The sequence below is a fragment of the Trichechus manatus genome, unplaced genomic scaffold (genome assembly GCF_000243295.1).
Source record: "Trichechus manatus latirostris isolate Lorelei unplaced genomic scaffold, TriManLat1.0 scaffold00209, whole genome shotgun sequence".
NCBI lineage: Eukaryota > Metazoa > Chordata > Mammalia > Sirenia > Trichechidae > Trichechus > Trichechus manatus.
This window is the reverse complement of record NW_004444145.1, coordinates 1,754,163-1,766,692: the sequence shown is the minus strand read 5'-3', so window position 1 is coordinate 1,766,692 and position 12,530 is coordinate 1,754,163. Positions and strand designations below refer to the sequence as shown.

The 12,530-nt window shown below is 42.1% G+C and overlaps 1 protein-coding gene across 1 annotated transcript in view; it reads left to right on the top strand.

The window, feature by feature from the left end:
* The window catches only part of LIMA1 (LIM domain and actin binding 1), a 78,786-nt gene that overhangs the window by 12,906 nt on the left and 53,350 nt on the right, over window positions 1-12,530 (top strand). The window contains exon 2 of the mRNA XM_023742399.1: window positions 5,700-5,745. Coding sequence (XP_023598167.1) covers window positions 5,700-5,745 — 46 coding nt within the window. The remainder of the gene's footprint in view (window positions 1-5,699; window positions 5,746-12,530) is intronic.

Sequence of the window (12,530 nt, the reverse complement as noted above, 5' to 3'; positions counted from 1 at the left end):
GGCCTCATTAGTATAATAAAGAAATCCATATTTCCAAATGGCATAACATTTACAGGTATAAGGGTAAGGATTTACAACATACAATTTTGGGGGACAGAATTCAATCCATAACAGTTGAAGAACTTTTTATATTAGTACATAAAGAGCTTCTTTGTCCCTTTATAGTTGTATAGTATTCCACTATATGAATACATTATAATTTATTTACCAGTTCTCTGCTAATGGGCTTTCAGGTTGTTTACAGACTTTTGCTATTACAATTAATGCTATGAAGAATTACTTTATATACAAATTGTTTTACTTGCGTGTGAGTATATCTTTAGGAAAAATTCTGGAAGCAGAATTGGTGAATCAAAAGGTCTGTGCTTTTATAATTTTGCCAGATATTGACAAAATACCTTCCATAGAGATTGAACCAATTGACCCTGCCACAAACAATGTAAGATAGAGCCTGTTTTCCTATACCGTCATCAATGCAATATATTATCTTTTTTTAAAAAAAATCTCAGTGTTGTGTGAATTTTCATTTTGAGATGGAGCATCTTCTTTGTTTACGAGCCATCTGACGGTCTTTTCTGTGAATTGTATGCTTATATCTGTGCCCATTTTTCTGTTAAGTTTTCTGTCTTTTGCCTGTTGATTTGTAGGTACTCTGTATTTTAGGGAAATTGGCCTTTTGTCTATAAGATAAGTTGTAAATATCTTTCCAGCTTGTCACTTAAATCACAGCAGTTCTAATCCCATTTTCTTCCTATTTGTAGTCTATGAAGTGTCAGAAGTTTCTGGAAGTCCCATCTCACTAGAAAGCTCTGCTCAGTTGCAGAGCAATACTCAACCTGGTGAATGAGATGCTTATTGATATCTGATTATTAAAATGAAACAGTGATAGGACTGGAAGAGACCTGTTGTAGGGGAAAAACATCATAAAGTCTAGTAAAGCAAAAAGAAAGTTTTATTCGGCATATATTCAAAAGGGCAGAAGTGGGAAGCGGGCAACCATGCTGCCAGAGCCATGTCTGCTGGAGACCAAGGAAATACCACAGAACAGACAAAAGTGGGAAAACGGACAAGCGTGCTGTCACAGCCATGTCTGTCCAAGTCCAAAGAATATTACAGAACAGGCAAGAATGGGAAAACGGACAAGCATGCTGCCACAGCCATGTCTGCCTGAGTACAAAGACCATTACAGAATATACAAAAGTGGAAAAACAGACAAGCATGCTGAAGACCATTACAGAGTCATCAGTATGTATTAACATTACAAACGGGCAAAACCATTGAGAGCTTAGCCTTTTCAGATTGGCCAGAAACTGTGATCCTACATTTTGAATTGTCTTTCTTAACAATCATTGGTACAGGTTTCAGTAAGGAGAGTCTGGAGTGTCTTCACTGGTCCAACAAATTTCTATTCACTAAATGCTAATAGAAAAAGATAAGAGTGGAAAGTCTTTTGTGTTGCGTTTGATCGGCTTTATGTGAAAGTTTCCCTAAAAGGTATTTTCCAAGATTATCTCAGCTATTCATTGTCTTTATACCTCAGGGCCCAGTTGACGTGTCCTTGTGAGTCCTTGTGAGCCCAGCTCCAGCTGGGTCACATTCTCTATGCTCAAGGAGAGGGAATAATAACTCCAATATTATTTCCTAAATCAGACCCAGAAATCCTCTCACATAGTCAACTTAATTTTATAGATGAGGTCAAAATAAATGAAGTGGTATAACCCAGGTTACATAGCAGATAAACAATGGTACCAGGACTACGACTTTTCCTTGGCTTCCATTTTGGATGAGGTTATTCCATTTAACATACACACTAAGAAAAATTCTGAGCTTATGAGGGCATTTATGAATTGAAAGTTGGTTTTATGGTAGAGAAATGGATGGTTTACCATTCTGCTCTTTTTTTCTTTTCTTCTCACGTCCCTCTCCTTCCCCAAATGCCTTGTGAATTCTGAAATTCTACCTGAAGACAGTGAACAAATGGCCCTTGAACATGCCCTTTTCTAAGGTTGGTTTGGTGCTAGCTGGGCTCTAGGCATGTAGGCCTGTGGAGAGGCACATAACACAATGGTGCCACCTTTGATTCTTGACTACCCGGCCCTGAGGACACTAGGTTAGGGTTCTAGGTGGTCTGGAGATTTGCCACACTGTAGACCTCCAGGCCTCCTTTGTCTTTAAATGGAGAAAGCTTGATTCCCACTGCATAGCCCTGTGTAAGGGCAGTATTTCTTCCTCTGACCCTAACCATAAGAGCTAGGTCAGATCTCAAGTTAAGGACACAATCCTCCAGACTGCCAAATCTGCTTGAGACTTCAGATACCAGCTGTAAGCTTGGGGGTCCCCATGACACCCGCACTTCTGACCTGCTGGCTACAAATTTGGAGGTTTCCCACCCACCTCAGATGCCAGCCACAGGCTTGGGGGTCCCCATAACACCCTCACTTCTTACCTCTAACTACAAATTCAAGGGTTCCCTATACCCTCTCAGGATACCAGCTGTGAGCTTGGGGATCCTCTAGGCCCCCTCACTTCTGACCTGTTGACTCCCACTACTCCTTCGGGTTTGATAATTCACTAGAATTCACATAACTCAGGAAAATGATATGATTATAGTTTTATTATAGCAAAATGTATACAAGTGAAGAGACATATAGGGCAAGGTCAGGAAGGGTGCCCAACGCTTTCATGTCTCAAAAAGGGACGTGCTACCCTCCCTTGTATGTCAATGTCTGTCAGGAACCAGGAAGCCCATGGAGCTTCTGCGTCCAGAGCCTTTGCTGAAGCCTCATTATGTAGGCGTGATTAATTGAGTTATGTCCCTCTCCCTGAGGTCAGCTGATATCAAGTGGTGGGTCTTTCTGGCCTGACCAGCCCCCATCCAAGAGTCATCTCATTAGAATAAACCCTCAGGTGTGGTCTGGAGGCTGCATAAAAAGACGTTTCATTCACTGGAAAATTCCCAGACTTTGGAGGTTTCAGGAACCAAGGACCAAGACCAAATTCTTTGGGTAAAGTTAAATTCTTTACCCCACACCCTGGAACTTTGATTGTTTCTAGGGGATCTCCTGATCTAAGTAATAAACATGATAAAATAAAATGATGAAAGTAATAATAAAAATTAAAATAATTAAAATAATAAAATTATATATGTCTATTTATCAAATCTGAGATGCCATTGACTGTAGGATGTGCCACTATTTTATGCATCACTAAGAAAAAAATGACTGCAACAATGGGCTGAAATATGGCAATGATTGTGAGGATGGTGCAGGACCGGGCAACGTTTAGGTCTGTTGTATGTAGGGTGGCTGTGAGTCAGAGTCAACTCCACAGCACTTAACAACAAGAAAAAATGCTGCTAATTTAACTGACCAATGCTTGCTTATCACATAGACTTTTCTAACATATCACTCTTGTGCAAACATAAAAAGTAAAATAATTTTTCTTGGAATGCCAAATCATAGTGTAATCTTTTAAAAGACATTTTAAGTGGCATTAAAAACATATGTTTTACCAGTTGTTGTCAAGTCAACTTCAAATCATGGCATGTCAGAGTAGAACTCTGTTTCATAGGGTTTTCAATGGCTGGTTTTTTGGAATTAGATTCTGGCCTTTCTTCCAAGGTGCCTCTGGGGATACTCAAACCTCCAACCTTTCGGTTAGCAGCCAAGCACATTAACTGTTTGCACCACTCAGAAACTCCAAAAACATGTGTAGTACCATCAAATACATTTAACTTAGCTAAAGTGACAACAATGCTAACAACTTAGAATAAATTCACACATGTGCATGCAGGCAGCATGACTACCTCTCCACCATATGGCTGACAATGATTGTAAGGCTTTAGAGCATTAAATGTGGGGGCGGGGGTGGGGGAGGAATGCATGTCTTAGAACTGATGCAATGCTGTATGTATTTGACTAATTCCAAGGCACGTTTACACACATGATCTCATTTAATCTTTTTTTGAAATTTATTTTATTTTTGTTATTGCTGAGAGTATATGCAGAAGAGCATACACCAAGTCAGCAATTTCTATATGTACAACTAAGTGACACTGATTACACTCTTTGAGTTGTGCAACTATTCTCACCCTCTTTTTCAAAGTTATTCCTCCCCTATTAACATAAACTCACTGGCCCCTAAGGTTCGTATTTAATCTTTCGAGTTGTTATTGTCAATTTGATCCCATATAGATTGATCTTAAAAGAGCACAATGCTCAAGGCAGACATTTTTTACTAGTTAAGCTAAACTATTGCTTGGTTTTAAGATGACTTCAGGGGTTATTTTTGGTTTAAGGTTTAAAGATTATCTCAGGGCAGTAGTTTTAGAGGTTTACCCAGCCTCCATGGCTCCAGAACATCTGGAGTCCATAAGAATTTGAAATTCTGTTCTGTTTTTCCCCCTTTTGAACAAGATTCTTCTATGGAATCTTTGATCAAAATGTTCAGTAATGGTAGCCGGGCACCATCCAGTTCTTCTGGTCTCATGACAGAAGGGGAAGTTGTTCATGAGGCAATTAACCACACATTCCATTTCTTCCTCCTGTTCCTGACTCTGCTTCTTTCTCGGTTGCTTCAGGTTAATAGAAACCATCTGTTGTATCTTGGATGGCTGCTTGCAAGCTTTTAAGACCCCAGGCACTATGCAGCGAACTAGGACGTAGCACAGAAACATTAAACACAATATTAGGCCAGTTATTTGGGATGTCCCATGAAACCATGACCCTAAACCTCCAAAACAAGGAACCAAATCCCATGAGGTGTTTGGTTCTACATAAGTAGCCTCAGCAGCAGCTTCTTCTTTTTTTTTTTTTTTTTGGTCTTGTTGTAAATATATCTATCATACAACATTTGCCAGTTCATCTTTTTTACAGGTGTACAACTTATTGACAGCAATTACATTAATCAGCTGTGCAACCCTACCCATAATCAATGCGATTTTTCCATCACCGTACACCAAAACTCAATACTTCATAAGCAATAAGCCCCCCTTTCCCCTTCCTCCTGTCCCTGGTAACCACTAATAAACTTTTATATGAGTGAGGTCATACAATATTTGTCTGTTTGTGATTGACTTATTTCCCTCTGCATAATGTCTTCAAGCTCCATCTATATTGTAGCATGTATCAAGACTTCATTTCTCTTAATGGCTGAGTAGTGTTCCGTTGTATGTACCACTTCTTGTTTATCCATTCATCCATTGATGGGCATTTAGGTTGTTTCCTTTTGGCTATTGTGAATAGTGCTGCAGTGAACACTGGTGTACAAATGTCTGTTTGAGTCTCTCCTTTTTTATCTTCCCACCCTGAGAGCAGATATGTAAATCCATTTTCTAGGTAAGGAAACTGAGGCTTAAAGACATTAAGTGACTGGCTGGAGATATCTGACAGTTAGTAAGTGATGAAACTGGGACTTAGACCCCAGACTTTCTGCTCTGTCTGGATGTTTCCCAGCATTTGGCCATACCCGCTTAGATCTTTCTGTTGTGTTAAGAGCAGATTACTGCAACAGCCACAGGAAGTGGGGGCTTGCTCTGATTCTCTGCTTAAATTCCCTGTACCTTTCATTCTGAGGGAGTTGATTAAAGACAACTGCTGGCAGAAATAGGTATGTAGAAGTGGTTTTTGTAAAGATTTAAAGACTGAAAATATAAGTTTAATTTGAGGACATTCTCTCTTTTTTTTCCCTCTTCCCTGAAGGTACCAGAAAGCAGCTGAAGAAGCAAATATGGAAAAGAAGAGAAATGTAAGTAGTCAGAAGCCCCGTGGCATGTGGAACTTCATGAGCAGAGCCTATGTGGCCACGTCACCTGCAGCCTCTGTGGAGCTTGGGCTCCATGTCAGCTGGGCTGGGCATTCATGCCAGCTGGTCTGATTTGTGAGCCATTTGCTCAGGAGAAGTTGGCTAAGGTGCAGGGAATCTTATTTTTTCACTGAGGTTCTGTATTTGAGCCACTTTTTCTTTCCTAAGTTGAGGGAACGACGGAAAGCCAAGTGCTTTGTCTGAGGTTAGTAAAAATGACTTACTAGTTCTGTTCAAGTTAATACACAGAGTTTCTTTGGCTGTCATCCTTTTTTCCCAAATCAGACAACCAGAATGTCTGATCTGTACATTTAAATGGTAGCAGCTGTGCCACTAGTGTCATCCTCTGGGTTCTTTGTTTAAAACAAACATCTTGACTCAGTCAGGTTAGCAAGTTTCCTAGCTGCGGGATCTGTCAAAGGAAAAAAACCTCCAGAACAAGCTCTCTGCTAGTAACCATTCTCTACCCTCCCTGCTTGCTCATCGCCAGCTGGGCTGGGTAATGTAATTTCTTTTTAAATCTGACTTGATTTAATCTTACGAGGTAAAAAACCCTCACGTATTCGGGCAAGAATTCTTCAATTTGGCTGGCAATACAAAAACATCCTCCTGGCAGTCTTCAATATTTAACCTATTTAAATTAGTGCGTAAATGGCCTTGTCAGTTTGATCTCTCTAAGGGGGTAATGTTGACCAGTTCCCTGGCTTAATTTTCCTGTAATTCGAAAATGGATCCTCTCTAGTGCATTGTAAGAAAAAGCTACCATTATTTCACTCAAATGCTGGTTTCTTTTTTTCCTGCCTCTCCCTCCTGCTTGCCTTTTTTCCTTGCCTCTTTCCCTCCTTTTTTCCTTCTTTTCTGTCACTCATTCATTTACATATAAACACAGAACACCTACTATGTACCAAGCAGTGTTTTAGGCATGGGGAATACAGACTAATCTCTGCCCTTATGGAGTTTACTTTCCAGTGGGAGAAACAGACAATAAAGCAGTTGTATCAGGTGGTAATTAATGCTGTGATACAACATGAAGCAGGTAAGAGAGAGTATAGGATAGTCAAAGAAGGCCACTGATAAGGTGACATTTGAGGAGTTATCTGAGGACTTGAGCCAGGAGGAAGAACTATTCCAGTGGAAGGAAGAGCATGTGCAAATGTCCTGAGGCAGGAACATTCTTAGTGTGTTTGAGGGATGGGGAGAGCAAAGTCATAGGGCCATTGTGAGAACCTGATTGAGATGGGGGCCTTTGGAGTGTTTTGTGTGCAAAGGAATAATGTGATCTGACTTAAATTTTAAAAGGGGGGAAGAAAGTGTAGGGGAACAGTGGCAGAAGAATAGAGACCAGTTAAGAAACAATTGCAGTGATTTAGGCAAGAGATGATAATGGGTTGGACTGAGGAAGTAGCTGTATAGGTCATGAGTAGTGGTCAGGATTTATATTGAAGGTAGAGCAGCCAAGATTTGTTCATGGGTGTGAGGTGTAAAAGAAGAGAAGACTCAAGGATGTCAACAATATTTTTGGCCTGTACACCTGGAAAAATGCCATTAATTGAGATAAGGAAGACTACAGGCTAAGCAGGTTTGGGGATGGGGAAATAGTAGAAGCTCAGTTTTAGACATGTTAAGTGTGAAATGTCTTTTTTAAAACAGCCAGGTAGAAATATCAAGTGGGAACTTAAATGTATAAGTCTGGAATTAGAAGCGATCTGGGCTGGAGATAAAATGTGTGTGTGTCAAAGTATCAGTGATACTTAAAGTCAGGAGATGCATGAGACTGAGTGTAGAGACAACAGAGAAGAGGTCTGAAGACTGAGCCTAGGGACAGCTTTGTGGGTAGAGGGTGGAGAGATGAGAGGAAACCAGCAAAGGAGACTGAGGAGGACAACTGGTGACATAGAATAAGATGCCAGAAACCAAATGAAGAAAATGTTTCTAGAAGGAAAGTTATCAACAGTCAAACACACAAATCTGAGAATTATTTGACTATTGAATTTGGCAACATGGAGGTCATTAATCACCCTGTGCTGTTTGAGAGTAGTGAGATGAAGACCTGATTGGAGTAAATTCAAGATGAAATGGGATGACAGACATCAACACCATGTAGACAAACATTTGTGGAGTTTCTCTTATGTGCTGAAGACACAAAGGAGAATAAGATGCGGTCCCTACTGTCTTAGTCATCTAGTGCTGCCATAACAGAAATACCACAAGTGGATGGTTTTAATGAAGAGAAGTTTATTTCCTCACAGTCAAAGCAGTCTAAAAGTCCAATTTCAGGGTGTCAGCTCCAGGGGAAGGGTTTTCCTCTCTGTCAGCCTTCTCTTTGGTGTTCCCCCGGACTAGGAGCTTCTCGGCTCAGGGACCCCTGTCCAAAGAATGCGCTCTGCTCCTGGCACTGCTTTCTTGATGGTATGAGCTCCCCCTGTCTCACTGCTCACTGCTGTCTTTTATATCTCAAGAGATTGCCTCAGGACATAATCCAGTCTTGTATATTAGGTCCTGCCTTACTAACACAACTGCCACCCATCCTCCCTCATTAACATCATAGAGGCAGGTTTACAACATATAGGAAAATCACCCAGTACCAGGAATCCTGGCCTAGCCAAATTGATACACACTTTTTTGGGGGGACATAATTCAAACCATGACACCTACCTTCATGGAACTATTTTAAAAAACAAAAGACGCCGGGCCAAGATGGCAGAGTAGTCGGATGCTTCTGGTGGACCCTCTTACAACAAAGACCCGAGAAAACAAGTGATTCGATTATATCTGGCATTCCAGGAGCCCTGAACATCAAAGGCAGAGTTGAGGAACCAGATAGAGTGGCAGGGAGAGAGAGAGACAGTTCGGAAGCAGCGAGGAGTTGCCAGACCTGATCAGGCGAGAGCCTGAGCCCTTCAGGCCTGAGCAGCTCAGGAGTGAGCAGTGAGGCAGGCAAGCAGCCGTGCTCAGGAGGTGCGTTTTCTGCATCAGGGGAAACCCAGCGCCAGAGAGTCTACACGGCCACCGGAACCATTGAGAAGCAGCCCTCGGCCTGGCGAAAGATAAGTAATTGCGTGCGGCTTACCATGAGGATTAAAAACACCTCCCTTAGGTAAAAACCTCTCATCCATTTACCTCCCGCTTCCTGCTCTGCATTGGGTCCCAGACTGGCTTCAGCAGTTGCCAAGTCTCCTGGGCTGGAAGCAGGATCCATCACACTCCCAGAGCCATTCTCCCAGCCTTGGAGAGTGAACAAATTAACAAACGTGGAAAAAATAAACTGCCGGCTCCCCTAATCCAGGAACCCAGGGTAGGCACAGCTCCTTTGCCTAGGCACAGGCATAAGGGATCCACAGACTTTGAGTGCCTTTCCCCCGGCATAGACTTGTGTGGGCCCATCTCAACAGTATAGGCCCTCATTACCACAGTACAACAGGGTATATACCGGAACTCTAGCTTCAGCTGTTTCAGCTGTGAAGTGACAGGTTCTTGACATTTGACACTGCTCTGCCCGTTAAGCAGGGTCTTCACCTACCTATATCAGGGGCCTGAGGACTGGTGGCTCCACCCATGCCACCTAGCCACCTGCGATAGGGGCCCATGAATAAGAAGTGCCCCTCAGTCCTTACAGCCAACAGCATTAGGTGCTCATAGTCCGGCTGCAAAACCCACCGACCTATGCACTCTAGGGAACAGGGACACGCCTTCCTCCTGGACACTCAGGGGCCGCCGTCAGCTCCCTGCTTGCTCAGAGTGTGTCCCCCTGCTGCAGCCACATGCCTGTGCCTACACCAACCACCCATGCCTGTCTAAGACTGTAAGTGAGAGCCTACACCACACACTTGGTGGCTATCTACCTGGGCACCTGAGCTGAATCCATTCAGGAGGTGTGGGCGGACTCCTGAGCTCACATACCTAGTAACAGATCTAATCACCTGGTGACAGGATATTAGAGCTTCAGAGGTGCCAATAATCAAACTAGCTCATACAAGCAGCCTATCTGGGCATATCAAAACAACAAGAAGCTAGGAAACAGTAAGCAAACATAAAATAAATAAATATAATAACTTATTGTTGGCTCAGAGACAACAGTCAATATCAAGTCACATAAAGAGGCAATCCACAATGGTTTCAGCAAGCTCCCAAAACAGAATCTAGAAATTTTCCAGAGGAGGAAAATTTCTTGGAATTACCGGAGGTGGAATACAAAAGGTTAATATACAGAACTCTTCAAGAAATTAGGAAGGAAATTAAGCAAAACACAGAACACGCAATAAAGGAAATTAAAAAGATTAGAGAAGAGCATAATGACAAATTTAACAGGCTGCAAGAATCCATAAAAAGCAATCAGAAATCCAGAAGATTAGACTTCTGGGCAACATGGTGCTATAGTCAGAAGCACCACGCCGTCCCTCAGCAGCAAAGATCAGAAAAACTAAGTCAAACAGAGTCACACATCCATCCTGAAACCCTAAGCGTGAAATGAAGAAATAAAGAACTTAGCCAAGCACCAAATGGAATAAGAAACTGACCGAGAACAGAGAGCAGGGAGAGATACAGGCAGAGGTCCCCTATCAGCTACCACAGCATGGATCCGCTATCTTGGACTCCTATTGGAGATCAGTGAACGCGGGTACGAGAAAGCAGCTTCACAGAGCTTCCAGCAGGAGACAGAACAACTGGTAACCAGCGATATATGCTTTCCTACCCCCCACCTTTCTTCACCCCTACTCAGCCTCCTCTGCTTCCTGCAGCCACAGGCTCTTGGCCGGGAAGCACTTGGATTCCACCTGCCCGCACTGGCCTGCTCCCTGAGTGCCTTTTGTTGGCTGCTGGTGTTGCTTTTTTATGCTTCTCTAGATTTCTTCCTTACCTCTCACCACCTCCCCCTCCTTTCTCTCAAATACCTGGCTCTGTGTGCCATCTTTGATTCTTCCTGAAATGATGCGAAACACCACTTGACTATGAAACTGCTTCCTGGCCCATGCTGCCACGCTGGTTGGACCCCTGGTGCTTTTTTGTTTGTTTGCTCTGATTTGTTCTGTATTGAATTGTTTGTTTTCTTTTTATTTTCTCAGCTTGGGAGCCCCTTCAAGCCGGGCAGTACCGCATGGCTTGGGAGTTAGTCCCTTACTCTGCACAGACACACAGGGACATCCCTGGGAGCATTTCTTTTTTCTTTCTTTTTTTTTTTTTTTCATGTTTCTTTGTTTAGTTTTCTTCTGACTCTTATTCCCTTTTTGCCTTTCTTCATTTCCAATTTCTCAATTTATTCATTTTTTTCTTTTACCCTTTTTCTTTCATTTTTGTTTTTCCCCATTTCTCAGTCTCTCATCTCTCCACTCCAATAGCAAGCTCCCTTAGCACTCTTCTTTTTGTGTGTGTATGTCTTTGGCTCCTGTTCCTCTCTCCTCTCTCTCCTCTTTCCCATACCCGTTTATCTCCACAAATCACAATCTACCCCTCCTCCCTGCCTACCTGCACTGTGCGCTGAACATCACACTCCCAAGAAGCACAGGAACAGCCTACTGGAACCTGCCCTGCACTGATCCCCAGTCTGCATTGTCAGCCCTGGTACGTGCCACAAAAAACCCATCCCAGCAACTCCCCTTCAGCTGGACCGGCCCTGCTGTACCATACCTGAGTGACTGACCCTGCCTGTTGGAGTAGGAGGTGAAAAGTATCGTGCCCACAGGCAAGCAAACAACAAAGAACGCATGGCCTGCCTGCCCAGACATAACCAAATAAAACAAAAAAGCAGTACGAAACAAACAACTCTACAATCAATAAACAAGGAAAATAACCACTAAATGCCCCGAAGACAGCAGACAATATCAAAACATTTACAAAAATGGGACAGAATGGTTCCCGTAGGCATCCAAAATAAAACACCAGATGACTTTCCAGTAGAAGAAAAGGCACTAGACTTAACTGGTAGGGAATTTAAATCTCTAATATTCAGAATTATCCAAGAGTTGAAGCAAAAAGCAGACAAAAATGAGGAAAAAATAGACAAATTCAACGGAAAAGGCAGACAAACTCGTGGAAAATACAAAAAAATGGAAGAATTCAAACAAATAATACAGGAACAAAATGCTAAAATAAATTCACAACTAGAAATCATACAAAAAGAACAATTATCCAAAAGATAAAAAACAAGATTTCAGAAATGGACAGTATCATAGAAGGGCTGAGGAGCAGGTTGAAATGATGGAAGACAGGATCAGTGAAATTGAAGGGAAACACTTGGATACAACACTGTTTGAGGAAAAATCTGAAAAAAGAATGAAGAAAAATGAAGAAACCCTGAGAATTATGTGGGATATAATCAAAAGCAAAAATCTGCGAGTGATCAGAGTTCCAGAACGGGGAGAAAACAGAAAACACAGAGAGGATCATTGAAGAATTGCTACAGAAAACTTCCCCAGTATCATGAAAGATGAAAAGCTGACCATCCAGGAAGCTCAACGAACCCCATATAGGATAGACCCCAAAAGAAAATCACCAAGATATATCATAATCACACTCACTAAAACCAAAGAGAATCCTGAGAGCAGCTCGAGAAAAACAAAAAGTCACATACAGAGGAGACACAATAAGACTAAGCTTGGATTATTTGGCAGAAACGATGCAGGCAAGAAGGTAATGGGATGACATATATAAAACCTTGAAAGAAAAAAATTGCCAGCCAAGAATAATATATCCTGCAAAACTCTCGTTCAAATATGATAGTGAAATTAGGT